The 15,480-nt window shown below is 42.1% G+C and overlaps 1 protein-coding gene across 2 annotated transcripts in view; it reads left to right on the top strand.

The window, feature by feature from the left end:
• Positions 1-13,304, top strand: part of C2CD2 (C2 calcium dependent domain containing 2) — a 42,799-nt gene extending 29,495 nt beyond the window's left edge. For both annotated transcript variants that reach the window (XM_074152030.1, XM_074152022.1), the window contains exons 9-14: positions 958-1,097; positions 1,385-1,556; positions 2,106-2,219; positions 5,445-5,572; positions 6,723-7,032; positions 12,410-13,304. In XM_074152030.1, coding sequence (XP_074008131.1) covers positions 958-1,097; positions 1,385-1,556; positions 2,106-2,219; positions 5,445-5,572; positions 6,723-7,032; positions 12,410-12,636 — 1,091 coding nt within the window. In that variant the 3' untranslated portion in view covers positions 12,637-13,304. The remainder of the gene's footprint in view (positions 1-957; positions 1,098-1,384; positions 1,557-2,105; positions 2,220-5,444; positions 5,573-6,722; positions 7,033-12,409) is intronic.
• Positions 13,305-15,480: the final 2,176 nt, after the last annotated feature.

Raw genomic sequence — 15,480 nt, 5'->3', positions numbered from 1 at the left:
TAATAATCTACATATACAAAGTCGTGCAATACCTTGCATGTGATCTGCGATTATTTGAGGCACTGGGAAGTCAAATTTAGGCAAATGCTTTAAAAAACCTATTTGATATGGATGCTGGTTTTTATTTTTAACAAAAAAATGGGATCTGTATACAGTCAGAAAATGTATACTGTTCCTTGCATAAAGTTTAGTCTTGCCTATACCTGTGCATTTTTAGCACTGGGTCTTCCAAACAACCAGTTACATTTCACATCCTACTGAGAGCGTAACTACCAACCTGGTTTCTTGAAGGAAAGGGTCCCAATTGGTTGCTCTGTCTTATCATCTTTCTTCTCCTCTGTACCATCTTAGCTGTTCTTCTCACAGAAATTTGAGTAGAAAACTCAAAGTAGAATCATATTAGTAACGAGAGAGCTGAGTAATGTAAATATAATTTAGACCTTTATTCGTCTTTGAATTCTGCAGAAACCCAGGATATAATCCCTAAAATCATGCAGTAATTCTACTGATACTTTGGTCCAGTCTAATGTAGCTACTAAAGTAAGGGGAGGAACAAGAGAACTGCTGAATTTGCACTAAATATCAAATTAAGAAAATATATTATTAATGATGCACCAGTTTACCAGGAACCCAGAGTATTCTCTCAAATGAAACATTAGATGTTTTCTTTTCCCTAAATATTCTGCATATACAGGGAAAAATCATGGCTGGAAGTAGTGGCAAATCAGTAATGTTTCATATTTCTGTTCTTCCCTGTTGCGCAGTATTAGGCTGGGCTGAGGAATAGTCGTAAAATAGAAAGCAAGCTGTGAAAACTGCCATGGTTCTGCCCCATGGTGTAGAACCAGTTCTTGCAATTAGCTGCCTGTCTTCTTCCTCCTCCCTTCCCATCTTCTCTCCCTTAAACATACTGACAGTTCAGATGTGCGCTGATTTTGTTGATTTTGTTTCTTCTAGGACCTTTGTCTGCAAAGGTGACTGTACCTCTAGACTTGTTCAGGAAACAACCTTCTGGCCAGCAAAGCTTTGCACTGAACAGCAGGGCCAGTGAGAGCAGCTCAGAGCCGGCGCCCGGGCTGGGATCCATTAGTGCAGAGGTACGACTGCCTTTGGATGGTTTTACAGGGGATCTTTTACTTCGGGAAGTACTTGCAAATGCTCATCTTGTGCTTTGGACTATCGCTTGCAATGCAAGTGATATTTGTGTCTGAGTTAAGAGTAGAGATTTGCATGGTAACACTTTACATGGGATTTGTGTATATCAAAAGAATTAGCTGTTTGGCTCTTGAACGTTAGTAAAAACGTTCAAGGAGTACTAGCTAGAAATGATAGTGTCCTCCTTACTTGACTGTGCTTCTAAGGTGGCGTTTTTTTGTCTTCCTAGTTCTCTTTTATAGAACCCAATGAATTAAAGACGTGGCAAGTCTCTTCTCCAGTGCCAGCCACTAAGATAGAAAAGGATCGCACTGTGATGCCCTGTGGGACTGTGGTCACTACTGTAACTGCTGTGAAAACCAAACCTCGTCTGGAAGGGAGATCATCTCCACTGAGCACAGGTGAGGAAGTCCACTTCTTTGTGTTTACTCTTAGGGTTATCTGTGGGGACCAGGAGAAGTTGGGGGGCTGGGATGTAAGGAAAGGTGCTCTTGTCCGGACTTCTCTGATGTGTTGGGGGGTGTCATTGTTTGTATTTTTCAGAATCAGGTTTTTAATTTTCATGAAACGTTGACAAAGTTTGGTTTTTTCAGCATGTCTTTCAGGAGTAGTTTCTCTGATTCTTCTTGGCATAAATATGAAAGTAAAACCTCTGAACAGTCTTTCTGTGAAGTCTCACAAAGAGCTGCATTCTTTTAAGTTGTTAAAGCAGGTCTTTTACTTAAGTGGGTATCGTCTAGCATATTACAGTAAAATGTTCAAAACCAATAAATTCCTACACTTCACGGGTCTTTTGGGGTCTGGTTACCATAGAGAGTATGTGTTGAAAATATGTAATAACTTTCTCAAACACTTGTGATTTGAACAGGCTTGAACATTGATATAATAAATTATTATTTTCCTCATAAATGTCTTGAATAATTTCATTAACCAAAAAACTTGGTCCTCAGATTCTCCTGTGAAAACTCCAGTTAAAGTAAAGGTGATTGAAAAGGATTTCTCTATTCAAGGTATCCATTCTCACGGTGCTCCAGTCAGCAAAACTTTATCATCTTCAGACACAGGTAATAGAAATGTTCAAAGCTGCTAATGAGAATACGTCTCCCTCTGCTGCACATGGGATTAATGTAATCTTGTTAAAATAACAGCAAACCTGCCTTTCAACAGGCACTGAGATGTTTATGTTAGCAAGTACTGTGGTTAGGGATATAGCAGTCTTACAATAGAAGTCTGTTTTTAATTGGTGATTTAAATTGCTAATTTTTAATAAATAACAATGAGCTGTGGTTTGGAGTGGGGAGGTGACTGTAGAAAAGCCAGGCTGTGTTTTTTGTTACTTTTGAATGAAAGATTCCTCCTTTATAAAGGCACGGGGGACACTGCATAAAATGCAGAACCCATGAAACTTATCTCTAAGGCTATTTTGAAGCCCCCCCCCCGGCCCCACCTGAACAGAAGGCACGAAGCTGGAGTGATGTAAGGAAGACTGAATTCTCTTCCTACCCTGCCACTGGGCTTTTTTGTGCTAATGCAAATACACAATGCTGCCGTGCCTGTTTGTCCACCTTTCTAAGTTACCTGGCGTAGAGCTGAAGTGCCTTCAGAGTGTTAGGTGGCATTGATAACTTTAATTATAAATTCCCTTTGAGTGATTAAACTTAATTCTGACTCTGGGGGATTTTACCTTTTCGAGTTGCAACTCTGAATCTTCAGCATGTTTTTCAGTCGTGTGTGTGGTCACCTTTCAATCTTTCAGTAGCTCTGTAGGCAACGGTAATGAAAGATGTGACCCAGTCTAGCTGCAAATGGCATGTGATGTGGAGTTCAGTTTTCTTTGTATAGATTTGAGTGCAGATGGGACAATTTGGAGATGATCTAGGCTGCTTCTGGAAGAGTCAGAAGGCTTGTTGAGAGAGAGAAATGGATTGGCCAAAAGACAGAACATCTGGCAAAGAGCGTGAACCAGTAACTCTGAATAGCTGTAACCGCAGCTGAATCTTTCCCTCCCTCTAGACTAAGAAATACTCTGATACGACGAAGTGGGATGGTTATTACTAAGCCAATTTGGGAAATGTTAAGATAGTGTTAGACTTCTGAGTTAACTCTCATAACTGTTTATTATATTAAAGATACAAAGCACTTACGAGAAAACTCATCTGAAGACAACTTGGAGCACATTGATATGGACAGTGTTTTTCTTCTTATGGGAGTCCAGGGGAATTTCTGTGAAATGCTTATACAATACAGCAGGAAGAATTACTCATTAGAACAAAAGTTTAAGCCAAATGAAAGAAATACAAAGGAGCATTTGGTATGGCAATAACTTAGTTGTTACTACAAACATCGTGCCAAAATAGCAACAAGCACTATGGAAAAGATGCCGTGGCCATGCCATAGTTTTAAGTGATGACAATAAGAATTAGCAAGTGCCACTGATGCTGTCCTGGATGCTCTCAGCTGTTCCTGGGGGCTCTGCAGTGGCTAGGGAGATGGAAAGCTGCCCGGCAGAAAAGGACCTGGGGGTGTTGGTGGACAGCCGGCTTAACATGAGCCAGCAGTGTGCCCAGGTGGCCAAGGAGGCCAATGGCATCCTGGCCTGTATCAGGAATAGCGTGGCCAGCAGGAGTAGGGAAGTGATGGTGCCTCTGTACTCGGCACTGGTGAGGCCTCACCTCGAGTACTGTGTTCAGTTCTGGGCCCCTCACTACAGGAAGGACATTGAGCTGCTGGAGCGTGTCCAGAGGAGAGCCACCAAGCTGGTGAGGAGTCTAGAGAACAAGTCATATGAGGAGAGGCTGAGGGAACTGGGCATGTTTAGTTTGGAGAAGAGGAGGCTGAGGGGGGACCTCATTGCCCTCTACAACTCCCTGAAAGGAGGGTGTAGAGAGGTGGGTGTTGGGCTCTTCTCCCAAGTGAATAATGACAGGACCAGAGGAAATGGTGTAAAGTTGTGGCAGGGGAGGATTAGATTAGATATTAGGAAGAATTACTTTACTGAGAGAGTGGTCAGGCACTGGAACAGCCTGCCCAGGGAGGTGGTGGAGTCGCCATCCCTGGAGGTATTTAAGAAGCGTGTAGACATGGCACTTCAGGGCATGCTCCACTGCCCGAGATTGTTGGTTTGTGTCTGTTTGTGGGTGGGTGTGGTGTGGGGTTGTGGGTGTTTGTTTTGTGTGGTTTTTGTTTTTTGTTTTGGTTTTGGTGTGGTTTTTTTGTTTTGGTTTTTTTTTGTGGTTAGACTCGATGATCTCAAAGGTCCCTTCCAACCAAGAAGATTCTGTAATTCTGTGAAAAGGAAAGGTTTATAATGAGTGTGCAGACATGTGTGGGCATGCGTACCCCTTGTGCAGACATACTCTTGAGTTCCAAAAGTTTCTGAGTTACTTGGTGCAGAGTAATTATTCAGGCTTCATCTTTTATTGCATTAATGTCACAGTAACAAAAGACACTGTTCAGTTTAATTAACACTGGTGCTATTCCTGCCTGTATTCTTTTGTTGTTTAATTTCTTATTAGAAAAGCCCACTTCAGACAATTAAATACAGGGATTTTTGTTTTGTTAACTTTCTTAGCCTTGTTTGTTCCTAAGCTTGACAAATTTGATTAGTGTGTATTTGTTGTGCCCAAAGTACTTGCATACTAGATGCCAGAAATGGTCATGCTTAAAAATAAACTTGTGTTTGTTGCTAAAGAGCATTTTATAAAGCAGGTTTTGTAGTCCCGTGCAATGTTTGGAGGGGAAAAAGAGATGCACCTGACAAGCTTTGGAGGCAGCTGATAAAGGGCAGAGTGACTGCCACTTTGCCTTCCCCACCCTATCATAGTGCCGTAGCAAATCTGGAAATGCCAAGCAAAGATGTCTGGAAAAAGAGCAAAAAACCTACTGGAAGAAGTAGTAGCACGTGCCAGCTTTGTATCGTGTTAGAACTATGGCTCTTCATGACTGAGATCCCTGATGCTCTACCCACTGCTTCTGGATTATAGTTACTGCAGTTTAGCAACGCATTGCAATAATTGGGTGTTTTGTCTAGGCTTCCAAAAACTCCTGTGTGCTCAGGTCAAGGGTTTATAAGTGCAACTTGGGTAGCTTTTCTCAAAAGAATGGGTAACAAAAGGGAAAGCCAAGACCCAATAGCTGGGTGATGAATTGGAAATTGCTTTGGTATGCTTGCTGTTTATATAATTTCTGCTAATTTCTTTGAATTTTAAGTCAAAAACAAACTGTGCCTCTCCTTGCTGTGTATTTTCCTGTTTTTCTTTCTTTCCTCTGAAATAATGCTTTCTTTTCAGAACTGCTGGTACTGAATGGCACCGATCCTGTTGCAGAAGCAGCCATTCGGCAGTTAAGTGAATCTGCAAAGCAGAAGCTGAAGTCTCCTAGAAAGAAAAGCACCATTATCATATCAGGGGTGTCCAAGGTAGAGCAGAAAACAACACTTACATTTAATGCTTAGTACTATAAATTCTTTGGTCCACTGAGTGTGACATTAACTTAACATGCATTCTTCTGTCTCCCATTCTGCAGTCTCTGCAGGATCTAGATCTGTGTACCAGTTTTGTTTCAGTAACTCTTTCAGGTTAAGCCAAATCAGGGTGGGTTTGTTGGGGAGGGTGTTCGTTTTTGATTGTTGGATTTGACAGCCTTACTGAAAATGCATGGTATCCTTGGATGGGAGTGGGATGATGAGGGATTTGGGAAAACTAATTTAGGTGAGAACAGAGGACAGTTAGTCCTTTTCTGTTTTTCACTCAGGATGGGAAGATGCACAGAAAAAGTATGAAAGACTTTTCTGGTTTTTTTCAAAGTTGTTAAAACTCTCTGAAAAACATCCTAGCTCGTCTGGGCTGTGTTACAGAGGGAGGGCAAATGGAAGACTTTTTTTTTTTTCCATGGTATATAGCATTCCTCCAGACTTTCTGCATCCACAGCCTCAGTCTCCCATCTGGTGCTTGGTGCCTGCCTGTAGTCCTTTCCTTGCAGGCTGCTGTATGGACATTTGCTGTTATGTCTTCCCATTACGCACAGGAGCCCTAAAGAGCTCGGAGTAAAAGCCAAGTCAGTGGGCATGGATCCCCTTGTGATCACTGTGCCGTGCTGAGGGCAGGGAATGAAGATCAGCTGCCACAGTGCTGAATGTATCTGCTTGGGAAATGGGGGCACCGGGGCTGCGTGGATTTGTGTTTAGCTGATATAGATGCCAAGAAGTCCTTCTACAAGATGAAACGCTTTGAAGTTTATTTGTTTTAAAAGACCAAAAAATTATTGTCTATGCATGCTGATACTTCATTACAGCAGCACATGTAGGAAAGAGTTCCATTATTAGCAGTGGGGCCAGAAGTAGGTGGGAAGAGCATACTTTAATATTTTTTTTCCAGCCTTTTGGCGTTAATGACATGATTAAAGCTTGGCTATATGCTAAGTGGAGCTAAGGTGGCTTACAGTGGCTTTCTGATAGCCTTGAGCAATACAAGTAAAAGTGTAAAGAGGAAAGAACTTTTGCAGGGAGGCTTGTTTTCTTTCCAGCAGAGCAGCTTGTTTCAGTGTTGTCTCTTATTTTCACCGGGCAGACCTCTTTATCTCAGGACAGTGAAGCTGCACTGATGATGGACTATGCTGCAGCCATGGACAACTCCTGCAAAGTAGAGTCACCCACTGTGGAGGAAGCTGTTGCAAAAGTCACCTCTGATGAAAAGCTATCATTAGGTACTTCAGAAATAGTACCTGATACCGACCCACAGCAAAGTGCCCATAAGGCCTGGGGTTTAGAGAATGGCAGCCAACAGTGGGACACCAACACGCTCCTAGACCAGACCTGTGAAGAAATATCTGGGAGTTCATTAAGTGTTTCAGAAACTGGGAGCATGAAAAAATCTAAAGGTATGTGATCCTTGCCTCGCTTTAGTGAAAGACTGCTTTCTCGATGTAATTGGCAGTGTCATGCAACACTGTAGTAGTTCATCCTTTCTTACTGATTTTCATCCTTAAACTCCTTGTGATTGTGGTCTTGGTTGAAGCTGTCTTACTAGCAGCCATAAGGAGTGCAGTGCTCTGGCTCTGCGAGACATGGCAGGCTCTCTTACACTCCCCTCCATCAGGAAACAGAAGAGCTCACCCTTAGAAATTGAAGGGCAGCTCGCTACACGCAACTCAGTCATCTGGGAGAGAAATAACTAGCCATGTTGTCAATTCCTCGATAAAAAACGTGTTCTTGTAAAGAAGGACTTGTGCTATCTTAGCAGCCCCATTACTAACGTGAAGATGGTAGGGTTCCATGGTTGCTTTCTGATACGCTGCTTCTCCTCCTTCACATTTCTGAGCACAAGGCTCCCCTGCCCTCATTGAAGCGTGTGTTCAGGAAGCACCACAGCTAAACCAGAAGTACACTCACTCTTAACTGCCTTGGGAACAGTTTCTCCCTTTTCACTGATTTCATTAATACATAGTTTGCTAAAGAAAATGGAATAAAGGGTAATTTGGTAAGTAAATAAAGGGTCAGATTGTTTTGCTTATATAGTGACACATATGGATAGCGGCAGCTGCAGTTTGAAAATTTCTTAGGATTGTTTGTGTTTCCTTTTTAAATCCATTAACCTCTGAGGCTGTACCGCTTGTTTGTGGCTAAGTTGTAAAGACGGGGGCTGTTAGGGAGTCTGACACAAGAGCCAGTGCAGTGGACTATGTCCTGAACAGGTGTCACACCCGTCTCATGGGCTGCATGTTGAAGTGTCAAAAATTGTTGTGTTTCTCATCCATATCCATCCCTGCTTTATTATTTTTTGTTCTTTCCTTACTCAGAGATACTGTAAAATGGCTTACTACAAAACTTCAGCATAGCCCCCCACATTAAGGCATACACTGGACCTCTTTGCCAAGGCTCTCCCTTAGAGCATCAAGGTTTTCTGGCCTTGCAGTTGTATTGCTCCACCTGATAGATCAGGTTGGTACAGCAACAATCAATTTGACATCCATGGTCAGGCACTGGAAAGTTTTGGGTGTGTTTAGGGTGGGGGTAGAGGGTTAATTGTGAAGGGATGTCTCATTTGGAGCCTGGAAAAGTTTAGAACTCTGTATGAGACTTTGCAAAGCCTCTGGACTCTTCTTTAACATGTTATGCTATAACAATCAAGTGGAAGTTTGTATGGGAGCTGTTGTCTAGTTTTGTTTTTCCCTGTGCAGTATGTTGCAAAGAGATCAGGCTTCTAAAGATCTTGTTCACATGGTGTAGTATAGAACTGCTAAAAAGTGCAAATTATCTCTTATATTTGAGAGTTGTCTCATCTTGAAAAAATATTTTAAAAAACACTCTCAAATCCCTTTTTTGATAAACAGATCTCTTTGTGGAAGTCTTGTGTCTGCTTCATCAAAGCTGAGTAGCATTTTATGGAGTGAGATAGGAAAACATTTCCACATTTCCTTCCCCCTGCCTTCAGGTGACTTTGACTAGTTCAAGGTTTATGTTTTGTCAAACACTTTCTCCTTAAAAAGAAAAAAAAAAAAAGCACATAAACCCAAACATAACAACAAAGAAACTCCAAAAACCCCAAGCAAAACAACACCAAACCCCTTCTGCTTGAAAAAGCCTTGTATATAGTATTAATGTCTTAAAGTTAGCACTTTCTTTTTTTTCCTACTCTTGCATGTTTTTGGTTTTTACCTTTCTGACTTCCACTTTCTTATCCATTCCCTTTAATAAACTTAAGAGGACTACTATGCCAACCAGAATTAATTGCCTACACAGTAAGTTATTTCTGTCTTACCTTTTTTTAAGAAAATGTAGCTTTACAATGGTACAGTCATTGTAAAAACTGAAGCAAAACATAGTTTGGCTCCCGTTTTCTTCTTTCCCCCTCCATTTCTTTCCTCCCTCCAAAATTACCTTCCTGTGCTCAGGTGTCTTAGCAGACAGTTCTGCTGTAAGAGATCATTCTTCTGGTGGTCATGCTGTCCAGGTGGGTCATGCAGAATGGACAGCAAGGAAGGCTTGGAGGGGTGCTCTACATTCCTGATCTCTCTCCATCATGCCCATTCCTGTAGTATCTGGTTATCAATCAAAGATCTGCTCATGCAATCCGTGTGTGACCCCCATAACTGTATATGCATATGCAGAATGCTTATTTCAAAACCTGTTGCTTACAGTTTTCTAGATCTCTTTTCTAGCCTAACTCATAGAGCTACGAGGACCTTAGAAGGTATTTACAAAACCACCTGGATAAAAACTGTTTTGGAAGTTGGGAAGGAATGGAGAAAGCCATCTCTGTATCCCTGTAGATGTGGAAGGAGATCTTCCTTCATTAACAACGAGATTCAGAAGTGATCCTAGCCGCACAAGTATTTCCAGAACACCCTAGACTGGTGCACAGAGGCTGTGAAAGCTAGTCAGTCTGTACAGCGCTCTTGACATGCTCTCTGCTTATCTCCTGGTGTTAGGGGCAGAGTTGGCATATGGATCCTGTTGAACTCGAGAAGTAAGCATGCAAATAGCACGAGCATCGCCAGGCTTGTGAGTTGCCCTACCCTGCCTTCTTAGCAGGGGTGCATGCCTCCACAACAGCCGGAGCCACTGTCAGGCAGCACGTACCAAACTGGCTAAAGACTGATGGGTGGCAGTGGGGATGTGGCAAGCTTCCAGGTAGCAATGACCTCGGTACCTCTGAAAACACAGAGAGCTTTCATGTCTGGACAGGGGGGCTGCTGCTTCTTCTGCTGAGCTTGTGGTGCCCTCAGGGAAGCCCTGCCTGCAGTTCTGCAGCTGCAGCAAGTTGTCCCAGGCCACCAGCACAATTTTTTCAGCATTCTTGGTTCAGTTCTATTTCCTAGTATGGGAAATCAATCTGAATGGATAGGACTAAATAGCTGCTAATGCATAAACCCTTCTGTCCTACTCCTTCTGTTGGCACAGCTTCAGCTGCAGCTGCCAAGGCCGCTGAGCAGAACAGCTGACTGCTAAAACAAAAGCCACACAGCAGCAAGGCCTCATCAATCCCCCCCAGCCTTTGTGTATTAACAACTGTCAGTATCATGGGGTTGAACACTGTTTCTTTTATGCTGTTGACAGCAGCTTGAAGTGGTGCTGCCTTGCCAAAAAGATCAATCAGAGGGTGATGGGAGAGCAGTCAAGATTCAAATCCGTGAGTTCCAGTAGCTTTCAGCTGACTTTTGCTGCCATCCCATTGTGCACTGTGAGAAAAGTCTCAGCAGCAGCAAGACAAAACGTGCTAGAATATCCTCCCAGGTGCTGAGTGGTTAGTCCTTAAAATACAAAGTAGTAATCCCAAGCACATGTTTGTAACTGCTCTGGCATGAACAAAGAGGCATCTGGCTGCGTGCAGCAGAGCTGCCGTGAAATACCTATTCTGCAGCTGTCGCTGTGCAAAATGACACGCCGCCTGTGTCAGGTCCTTGGGGGACAAGTGTGTAATTCCAGCTATTGCACAGTAGCGCATGAAAGAATCGGTCTGTGTGTTGCTTTTTGGTATCCATTTGCAATGGGAGGAAAAGCAGAATGAAGGCCATAGGGTGACAGGAATGAATAGCTGAACTGAGAAAGAGTCGGGAAACCTGATAGTGGTGCAGGAACGAGGTGTGGAAGCTTTGCCAGGGAGATGACTGTCCCCACATACTAGTCTGACTGCCAGAAGGCTCCTGTGTTGGCTTGCTACCTGGGTCCTCCTTCATTCAAATTGGCTCGTGCCACTTGGACAGCAGCATTACCCAATTCTGCACAAAACTATTGCTATTTTAACGTTGGGCTGATGTACCGACACCAGGCTGAGTGATGCTGGTAGCTCGGAGGAGTGTCCCTGCCAGCTGCAACCACGCTGCTTTACACATCAGGCACACGTGTGCACATGGAAAGGGAAGGTGGAATTTGGCAGAACGGTGGCTGCAAAAACAACTTGAGTTTGCAAAGAGAGAAGAGGGCTGGTGTTGGCAACACAAGTCCCGAGTCCCTGGTGAGATGACAGCTGCAAATGCCTTGGCTGTGTAATAGGTTTGACATGGGATCAAGGGAAGAAATACAACAAAATAAAGAAACTTAATTTACCACAGAAGGGATTTGAGCAAATTTCCGAACCTGTTGGAAGCAGACGTAATACTATTTTTAATCTGCTTGAAGCGAATTGCTATTCCTAACAGGATTTTACAATAGCAAATGCTTCGTGGTTGTTACTGTAGGTGGTGCTGCCGAATTTGTATAGCATACATGCTGCCTGGCTTTTATAGGCCTACTGCATGCAGGTTGACTGCCAGGTACTGTTCTCTGGCACCAACAGTGTCCTTCACCTCAAATTAAAATGCCACCTTCATGTTGTGCATCATGGGCTAATCTTTTCATTTCAGCTCCTTTGATCTCTGAAACAACAAAGAGTAACATCACTTCCTCTATTTCATTTTTTTTTCTGTACTTTTATTACATTGGAAAGATTGGATATGCCTGTTTGACATGTGAGAACCCAGTGTACAACCCACACCAAATGCTGTGCATGTGTATGTTTGACCTCTAACATGGCTTTCAGAAGAGCATTTGAAACAAAGCTTAAAGAAGGAGACTTCCACTAGATGTGTGGATTGACATCAGAAGCTGAAATCAGAGAATTAATATTTGATTGCTCGCAGGCATGCTTCAAAGTAGCTTTCCTTCCTTTTCAACAGCATCATTTCTGAAAGAACTGAAGGAAAATTCCTGTCTTCTTTAGTGCTCCTCTAGCAATATTTGTGAGCTCTTCTCTCCTGAACATTTCTGCTAACTGTCCAAGCGTGTGTATATGCATATATCTAGAACTACCACAGTCTGTCGTGATTCAGTTTGCATGACACTTGCATGGAATGAGGAGGAGCGGAGAAATACATACTTCCATGGAGTCTGAATTTCTCAGTGGTGTTCAGTTGGGAGAGAGCTGGATCAGCAGCGGGGCAAGGAAGATTCCGTAGCATGTAGTGTATGTATGTGTGTCTCTGGCTGAAAGCACGATGATTGCTCACGTTTGCCAGTATCTGAAATTACTTGTTCCAAGGTGGAACTCCTACTATTATGGCCTCTAGGTTACAAACCATCGATATTCTTGCTTTAGATTCACCACGCTCTTAGCTTTCTAACATTGTTTGAATAGTTACCAGGGTGATGCTTAGACTGGAAATGTTAAGACCAAGGCTTTTTTCAGTCATGCTGCAGCTACAGGTAAAGGTGAGCTCCAGGAGGAAAGCAGCCTGATCTGTCTAAAGTGTCCTGCACCTCTGCTGTTTGCTTCTGCAGGTGGGATTTTGAAAAAAAGCGCGAAGCTCTTTTTCCGCCGGCGACATCATCAGAAGGATCCAGGAATGAGCCAGTCGCACAACGACCTTGTCTACCTGCAGCAGCCACTGTCAGAGGAAACACGCAAGAAGGGAGGCACGCTTTCACGTATTCTGAACAGAAAACTCCTTTCCAAAAACAAAAGCAAGAACAAACTGAATGGTGCTTCGGCAGAACCATACGTATAAGACTGAACACTCTCTGATGGGATACTTGCACGTCAGTTGACCATTTGTTTACAGAGCAGTGCTAGAGAATACAAATACAGCTGATGACTTGCATAAAATGATGTTCACTAATACAGTGGTCCAGGAATAAACAGAAAGCTTGTCTTTTTTAATTTATTTTTCCAGAACGCTTTTTCCCTCTGATTATAAAGTTGCTCCTCCAAATACAAGCAGTGCTAATTGTATCATGACAGCTTTTGGAGGACCATGTGGTTTATTGTAGAAGATGAGGGAGAATGGGGAAAGGTGCAGGTGGGGAGGACCTGTGTGTATAAGCACCTATTTTACATTAATGGGGAGCTAAGAGCTGAAACATCCTGTCTGCTGCATGACTGAACCACTATAAAGAGAGAAGATACCACTGTGCTTCCTTACTGCAGCCTGGAATAGTAGCAGCGCAAGTCTCAACTTGTTTTTCTAGTCAGGCTGAAAGGGAAAAGAGAGACTCGGATCCAGTTTGTATTGTAATTTGGAAACGGGTAAGTTTTCAGAAGCAGAACTAAAATGATGATTAAGATAGCCTACTGTAGTAACTGTAGTCTGCTGTAATAACTGCTCAGTCCATGTAGCTGGAGAGATGCCTTTGATATTAGCCATAAATCAATAAATTATGCAAATACTTATACTAGCATATTGTTTAATGTTCTGTGCAGAAGTTATGCTTAAAAAAACAGAACTTTTTTTAAAGTCTACTTGAGTCTACTTGCAAACAAAACATTTACAAATTCTTATATGTAGCTTTTCTTCCCTGTGTGAGAAGCTGCGTTGCTAATGCAAAAACCTGTCTTTAGGGGCTCCAGTTCCTTCTCCCCAGTACTTGTTAGACAAGTGTATTAACCATCATATCAAATGCAAAGCTAGGAGCAATAAATGATGAATAGAGCATATTTAACCCCATAATGCTTTGCACTAGACAGCTTGTTTTACTTGCCAAACACTTACAGAGAACTTAGAAAACACAGTTGTGAAGAGAGCTTTTAAAAAAATAATAATAATTCCCTTGGTGGTCTTTCCGTTTCTAGATCTACCAGTGTTGTCATGTGGTGAGTGGTTGGTTGGGTGAGGTTTTTTACTTTTTTTCCTCATTAAATATTGCAGCTGGCTCCTTTAAATGAAAAGGAAAAACTGATTAAAGTAAAAGCATAGTTCTTGTTTTGGCTATTAAGAAGAGTGAAATGTCAGTCAGTATTTCACAGGTACCATCTTTCATGCATATCTGTACTTTTCCATCATCTACATTCCCACTGAGGACAAAGGACCAAGCCTGTTCTCTTTAGCCAAGAAAAACATCCATTCCATCTAAATTACTGACATGAATGGATGATAGATTTGTGCCTGCTTTACCAACAGTGATTTTTCCCCCTGTCCTCCCCTTAAGACATCCAGCACTTTGGCAGATATTTGGGCTTTCAACTTAAACTGTTTTTCAAAAAATAGAAAGTCACTGAAGAACAGAAACACATTTCAAAACTTCTGATAGACCGTAGATTCCTTGGTAAATAATTTTGCAAAGAATATAAAAGTAGAAGGGTTTTGGTTTCTTTTTTACCAAGAAAACATTAGAAGAAATGAACTGTCAAAATCTTTTAACTGAGCCTAATGTTTAAAAATACTGTTTATGTGTAACCTCTTAAAATCACCATGGTAGGACAGCAGTCCAGACTATCAAATAGTTGTACGTTTACGTTAGTTGTATGTTAAGCATGCTGCTTATTATGAAGACACTTGAAGGCATTTTAATATTCTGTACTTTGAAAATTGGTTACAAATGAGTATTCTAGGGCTCTAACATGCTTAGAAGTCCCAGTTCAGTAATACAGGTTTGTCCAGCTTGTGCTTGAACACTTTTTTTTTATTGTTAATTTGATACAAAGTAGAAGTTAGGTTTCTTCACTTGCTCATGGTATGAGCATTAGAAACCCTGATTCTCTCAACATACGCTTTTCCACTTGACTTTACTAGGAGCTCTTTGTGACAGGGCAGGGTTGGGGGGGTCAAATCACTGTCATGTTTTAAATGCTCAGTCTTGTTTGCTGTCAGAGAAAACCACAGCTGGTCGCCGAGTTCAAGAAATCAAAGTGAGACTGAGCTCCATGGGTAGCACCCCCTTACACTGAAAGCGAAGAGCCATGGAATTGGGAATGCAAATAGAGCACCTAACACTACTTGAAGTCTACTTAAATTACTGAACTGGGATTTTAATTTACAGAAACTTTATCATGTACTGTAGAATGGGGTGGAAATAACACTGAATCACTTGCAGAATACAGGAGTAGGGTCTGCTTCTAGCTTACCCCAAAGAACAGGTACACACTGAAGAAGTCTGGGTTTCATTCCTCTTTCTTAAGGTCTTGGTGATTGCCTAAATGCGTGTCTTGATGGTGGGAACCAAGAACATTCTATACTGCAAACGGTGTGAAGGTTTGAGCTCACATATATTGAGAGAGAATGAATTATTAAGATGAATTATTAAGATGAGGAAAGCAAGGCATTGGGGGTATAAAGGGAATCTTGTTTTGTAATTGCCTTCACTCCTCAGGAAAATAAACAGCGCTTGATTTGATGTCTGACCTCCATATCTGGCTGGTGTGCTCCTCACTTCCTCCTCCTTCTCTACAAATAATTTATGTCCTGCTGTAAAAACAAGCTGAAGTACTAAACACAAAGGGACAATTGAGTTGCTCAGTCGTGATGACCCTCAAATACCGAATCCCGTTCCCACCTTCTGAGATGATTAGGTCGTCATTTAAGATGGGGAGATCTGAGTACCTATGTTTTTTGTGTGCTAGTATTTAGGTCAGTGTG

This window comes from Numenius arquata, chromosome 1 (assembly GCF_964106895.1).
Source record: "Numenius arquata chromosome 1, bNumArq3.hap1.1, whole genome shotgun sequence".
In the NCBI taxonomy this organism is placed as follows: Eukaryota; Metazoa; Chordata; class Aves; order Charadriiformes; family Scolopacidae; genus Numenius; species Numenius arquata.
This window is presented reverse-complemented; position numbering and strand designations above follow the sequence as displayed.